Genomic DNA, 6000 nt, shown 5'->3' with positions numbered 1-6000 from the left:
TTATGGCAGTGAGTTGACTCGCCCAATAATAATATTTAAAATTAGGTAAGGATAGACCACCGTCAGCCCTTATTGAGAATAGTACTTTTTACCTTACTTGAGGCCTTTTATTTTGCCAAACAAACCTGGAGATGTTTGTCCAACACAGTAAAGGAAGGCATAGGAATCAACATGGGCGGAGCCTGAACTGAATACAGGAGTCTTGGCGATATGTTCATTTTGACTGCTTTATTCTGCCAAACAAAGACAGTGGGAGAACGACCCATCTTGTTAGGTCTTCTTTAATTTGTTTTACTTAATTATCGTGATTCAATTTAAACAGTTGTATCGTGTTTGGAGTAAGTATAGTCCCCAGGTACCGGACACCTTGTTGTGAGTGTTGAAATGTAACTATATTATTTGGCTGAGAGGGCCAGGATATATACACCGTTGCCTCAGATTTGTTCTCGTTAATTTTGTAACCAGAAATAGAACCACCTTCTTATTATTATTTATATTTTGACTGATTCATTTATAGCAAACAATATCGTTTTAGATTGTTTTGTTACCTGACGGCAAGTCTTTTGCCTTCTTCAGAGTGTCACATGATGGTGTCTTGTAACTCGTCTATATCAGTTGATGTTCCATGTCCGTTCACCCCTCCATGATGCTGCTGTGCTTGTTCTTTTATTGCTCTTAACCAAATACACCCGGAAAAAAAAATGCAACTCCAATTACGCAATTCCGTGCCAATCTTGCAATAAAACATACATTGGGGAGACAGGAAGGAGTTTAAACACAAGAAAAAAAGATAGCAAGACTGTGTGCGAGAGGGAGACAGCAATAAGTCAGGCAAGAGCAGCATCTTGGAGGGCTGAACGGACAGCGGGGTGTGACTTGCCTGTCATTTTTGACAGGTAAGTCATGCCCTCATGGAACATCAGCTGATAAAGACGAGTCACAGGACACAAACATGTGACAGTCTGAAGAAAGATGAAAGACTCGCCGAAACATGACAGGTAACAAAACAACCTAAAACGATATTGTCTGCTATAAATGAATCAGTCAAAATATTAAGAACCATAGGTTTGCAAAAACTTGATGAGTGCAGGGATGGAAGACATCGGCTCATGTAAGAATAATACAATATTATCCGCAAATAACGCTATTTTATGTTGATTTCCTTTTTTGTCCATTAGGCCATGTATTTGTGGATCTTGCCTTATGCCAGAGGCTCGATACTGAGATCAAACAGGACAGGGGATAGTGCATCTCCTTGTCTTGTCCCTCTTTGGAGTTTAAAGAATTTTGAGCAATATCCATTCTCATCTGACAAATTTTTCACCAAAACCCATGCCTCCTAGCGTCTGGATCTGATACACCCAGTCCACGCTGTCGAAGGCTTTCTCAGCATCTAGGCTGAGCAGCATAGACATTCTCTTTCTAGACAGGGCTAATAATTGTAGGTTTAGTGCCGTCCTGATATTATTGGTACTTTGACGTCCATTTATAAATCCAGTCAGGTCTGCTTTCACAAGGTTTTTAATACATTTCTGTATTCTGTTTGCCAAAATGCTGGTCAATAGTTTTAAATCTACACAGAGAGGACTTATAGGTTGATATCCTTCACAAAGAAGGGCATCCTTCCTTCCTTCCTTCCTTAACACTGTAAGTATCGCCTCTGAACATGTCCTAGGTGCATCTCCTGTTTACAGTGCATTTTTAAATGTTCTACACAGTAGTGGAGAGAGTTCATGTATGAACATCTTAGAATATTCCCCACTTAGGCCGTCGGCGCCTGGGGATTTGTTATTCTTTAAATTGACAATAGTTTCTCTTATCTCTATCGTTTTTGGCCTAACTAATTCACGTGACTTCATTTGTTAATTTGGTCAGCTAAAGTCGTGTAAAAAATGTTGCATCATTTCTATTTTATTGTGTATATTTTGGCTTTCATAAAGGCTTGTGTTAGAATAATATTAAGAGGTTATTATACATTTGCCGTGATGCAGCTTATTTTAATATGTAGTGCATATAACATGTTGCAGTTTAATAGAGTGAACTATGCTGAGTGTTTGCAGTGTGAGGGGTGATACAGGGAGACACCTCTACTGCAGAGAGGTGTCTGCAATTGGCGGGGCGGTGGCACTTCTTCAGAAGTGAGGATGAAGTAAACAACATCGTGAAGAGCCCTGATAAGTTGGCATCGAAGTAAACAACATCGTGAAGAGCCCTGATAAGTTGGCATCGAAGTCTGAAGCAAGCAACTGGGTCCTGATAAAGGATGTTGACAAAGTCAGCTGCGACCCATGGCGACACGCCAATGATAAACCGGACCAAACCAGCTTTTGAGAAGACGAACTGTACCACCCTTGAGTGTAATCTGATTTCTTGAAGTGTAATCTGATTCCCCGATGTTATAAAAGGGAATGTGTGAAAAGCATCGAGGAACAGGGGGAGATAAAGTTGTCAAATAAACTTTGTTAACCTTTCTGTCTCCACAAGAGCTGTTTGTCCTCTCCTTTTAGCTTACGAACACTATATGTCAAATTGGCGAACCTGACAGCTTGTATCATAGTTTGCAAATGCATCTGCAATCTCGTCTGGTTGCGATACTTTTTCTTTGGTCAGAGGATGCCTAATTGTTGGCGCGACACAACCTGATTGAGCCTTTCGCAACTGAAAGGCAAGGACAAGGTCAACTTGCTCTGTTGCCCATTTCATAATATTTTCTGTTTCTGTAAATCTAAGCGCCCCTTCTGCTTTGTTTTAATAAATAGTGTATCTAATTCCTGTTTGGCTTCCCAAAATAGTTTAAATGTGTTTTTGTCCCTATTTTGTTCAAGCATAGTTACTTATCAGGTATAAAATGTCCAATAACAATTACTTGTTGCATTTTTGTGAAATTAGGGAAAGTGTAATGTTTTTTTTTTCTTTTTTTCCTACCACAGCAACTTGCAATAGTTGATTTCTTTTTTTTTTTTATTCTGATTATTATTCTGATTCTCAGGGTACCAATGAAATTCTGAGAATGTACATCGCTCTTACTGGAATGCAACATGCTGGCAAAATCCTCACAAGAAAAATAAAGTAAGTGGAAAAGTGACTAAATTGATTGCACTTTCATTTGATTCATTGTTACTGTTTAAAAAAAAGTTTTTCAATCTGCTGTACATTCGGAAGAGAGATTTTTTTATTTATTTTTTTTTCAATGGTGTGGCTGGAAAGACTCCCTTGTCTGTGTATTAGAGCAGTGGTCCCCAACCATTTTGCTGCCGCGGATCGCTTCATACAACCAAATAATTTTCATGAACCAGGTACTGGCAGCAAAGTGTAACGAGCGGTGGGTGGGGATGGGGGGCACTTGCTGAGGAGCAAGAGACGGGGATCTCGTGCAGGGGCTAGACGCCAGTCAAGGAGGAGACGATACCACCCCGTCCTCCCGTCCGTTATTATGGGGAATGTTAGATCCCTTTTGAATAAAATGGACGAGTTAACGGCGCTAATCCGGCACGAGAGGAACTTCCGGGAAGCTAGCTTGCTGATGTTTCACGATGTACATTCAATAAATATCATGATTATAGTCGTGGCTAACAGAGCAAACGCCGGACGCCGTCGTGGAATTGGACGACTTCCAAATCCTATGTACGGACAGGACACTGGAGAGTGGTAAGAACAATAAACCCTGGATCACACCGGACACTAAAGCTCTCCTGAAGGAGAAAAAGGGCTTTTGTGTCAAGCGACAAGGCGGCGCTGAAGAGAGTGAAACGCCAGCTGTGAAAGAGGATCAGAGAGGGGAAAAAGTCCTATAGGATGAGGATGGAGGAACAGCCGCCAATCTTCAGTGGGCAAATGAGTTGAACCTTATTTTTCAATAGGTTCGATCAGATGCCTGCCCCCGCTCAGTCTCCCCTGCTGCAGCCCCCGCCAAGCCCCTCCTGCTGCGAACGAACACATCTGTGTGGAATCATCCGGGTACATGTTCAACCTGAGTTTGAAGCTGATCAGAGTCCCCCAGCTGTCGAAAACCTCCTGCCTGGTTCCGGTACCAAAGTTCGCCAACTTCAGACCAGTGGCGCTGACGTCTGATCTGATGAAGATCCTGTAGAGATTGGTCCTTGTCCATCTGCGCCACTTGCTGCGCTCCTCAATGGACCCACTCCAATTCGCATACCAGCCTGGCATCAGTGTGGATGATGCCATCATCTACCTGTGCCACACTTCACTCTCCCACCTGGAGAAGGCGGGGAGCACTGTGAAGATCATGATTTCGGCAGTGCTTTCACCACCATCCAGCCCACCCTATTGGGAGACCAGCTGGAGCAGACGAGAGTGGCCCAACACCTCATCACATGGATCCACAACTACCTCACAAACCGGGCACAGTACATGAGAACACAGGACTGTGTGTCTGACGTGCTCCTCTGCAGCACGGGGGCACCGCAGGGAACTGTTCTGGCTCCCTTCATGTACACTTCGGACTCCAAACACAACACCCCTACCTGTCACTTGCAGAAGTTATCTGACGACTCTGCGATTGTCGGCCTCATCACTGACGGAGACGATCAGGAGTTCACAGAACTTACTCAGGGTTTTGTGGACTGGTGTCAACAGAATCGTAAGAGCTGATGGTGGATTTCTGCAAGCGTCTGCACTCTCCACCTAGACCAGTGAATATCCATGGTACAGACATTGAGAGGGTCTCAACTTACAAGTACCTGGGTAGTCACCTGAACAATAAACTGGACTGGAGCAACAACACAGATGGTCTCTATAGGAAGGGTCAGAGCAGACTCAGCATGCTGAGGTCCTTTGGCGTACAGGGGATACTCCTCAGGAACTTCTATGACTCGGTGTTTGCATCGATCATTTTCTATGGAGTGCTCTCCTGGGTAGGCGGCATCGCGGGCCGGGACAAAAAGAGGCTGGATAAACTGGTGAGGAGGGCCAGCACTGTCCTGGGTTGTTCCCTGGACTCTGTGGACTCAGTGGGGGGCAGGAGGATGATGGTGAAACTATCATCAATGCTGGACAACCCAGCCCACCACCTCAATGAATCTCTTACAGGACTCCACAGCTCCTTCAGTGATAGACGATTCCACCCTCGCTGTGCGAAGGGGAGATTTCGCCGCTCCTTCCTGTCGGCTGCTGTCAGACTGTTTAACAAGAACATTTGCTCATCTCTAAAAATAGGCGGGCATTAAGTGCAATTGTGCAGTCCTAGGATGCAATGCACACTACTACTGTACTTTTAGTCAATGGTGTACTTATATTGACCGATGCTATATTTTGTTTACAATACAACACAATACAACTTTATTTATAATAGCTCATTTCACAACCTTTGCAGTCTTCTTTTCATTGCAGTACTTTTATAATTCGCAGTATTTTTATCATTGCAGCATTTTTTTACCATTGCAGCATTTTTATTTATTTCCCCCCTGTTCCATTGACAGTCAATCGGAGTGTTTCCTTACACTTGTATATGTTGTGGGATGTGTGTCTATTAGAATCAGAATGCCCTATATTGTCATTGTACTGAGTGTGCAACGAGATGAGAGAGCTCCCTGCTCCAGTGCAATACAACAATAATTTAATTATATATATAAAATAGATTAATTAAAGATTAAATAATTAAACAGAAAATACATACGAAATTGGAAAAATAAAAGCACATTGTGTCGCTGTTCTGCAAGGTAAGGGTAGGATTGTGTGAGAGTTAAGCATGGAGATGGCTCTCGGGAAGAAACTGTTTTTCTGTGTGTGACGGAGCTGCTCCGTCAATCAGGACGGTACAGCATGGTCCCGGGGACGAAATTGCGCACACGCATGCACCGCACATTCCCATACTGATGCATTCAATTCCATCGCGTTTAATACATACGCACCCACCTGGCACCACATCAATACCACGTCAGTCACAGTTTTAATAGTGCGACCGAGGGTGCACACTTGGTAGTTTTATTATGAATAGAAGCATACATGGACACACACACGCGCGCATGTTCAATTTAACAC

General features: G+C 43.3%; 1 protein-coding gene across 4 annotated transcripts in view; it reads left to right on the top strand.

Annotated features, from left to right (window-relative positions):
• The window catches only part of acad9 (acyl-CoA dehydrogenase family, member 9), a 116980-nt gene that overhangs the window by 72456 nt on the left and 38524 nt on the right, over nucleotides 1-6000 (top strand). For all 4 annotated transcript variants that reach the window (XM_088308678.1, XM_088308677.1, XM_088308676.1 and 1 more), the window contains one exon: nucleotides 2990-3069. In XM_088308678.1, coding sequence (XP_088164804.1) covers nucleotides 2990-3069 — 80 coding nt within the window. The remainder of the gene's footprint in view (nucleotides 1-2989; nucleotides 3070-6000) is intronic.

This window comes from Idiotropiscis lumnitzeri, chromosome 11, assembly GCF_059441095.1.
Source record: "Idiotropiscis lumnitzeri isolate Australia: NSW breed Sydney's pygmy pipehorse chromosome 11, RoL_Ilum_1.0, whole genome shotgun sequence".
NCBI lineage: Eukaryota > Metazoa > Chordata > Actinopteri > Syngnathiformes > Syngnathidae > Idiotropiscis > Idiotropiscis lumnitzeri.
This window is presented reverse-complemented; position numbering and strand designations above follow the sequence as displayed.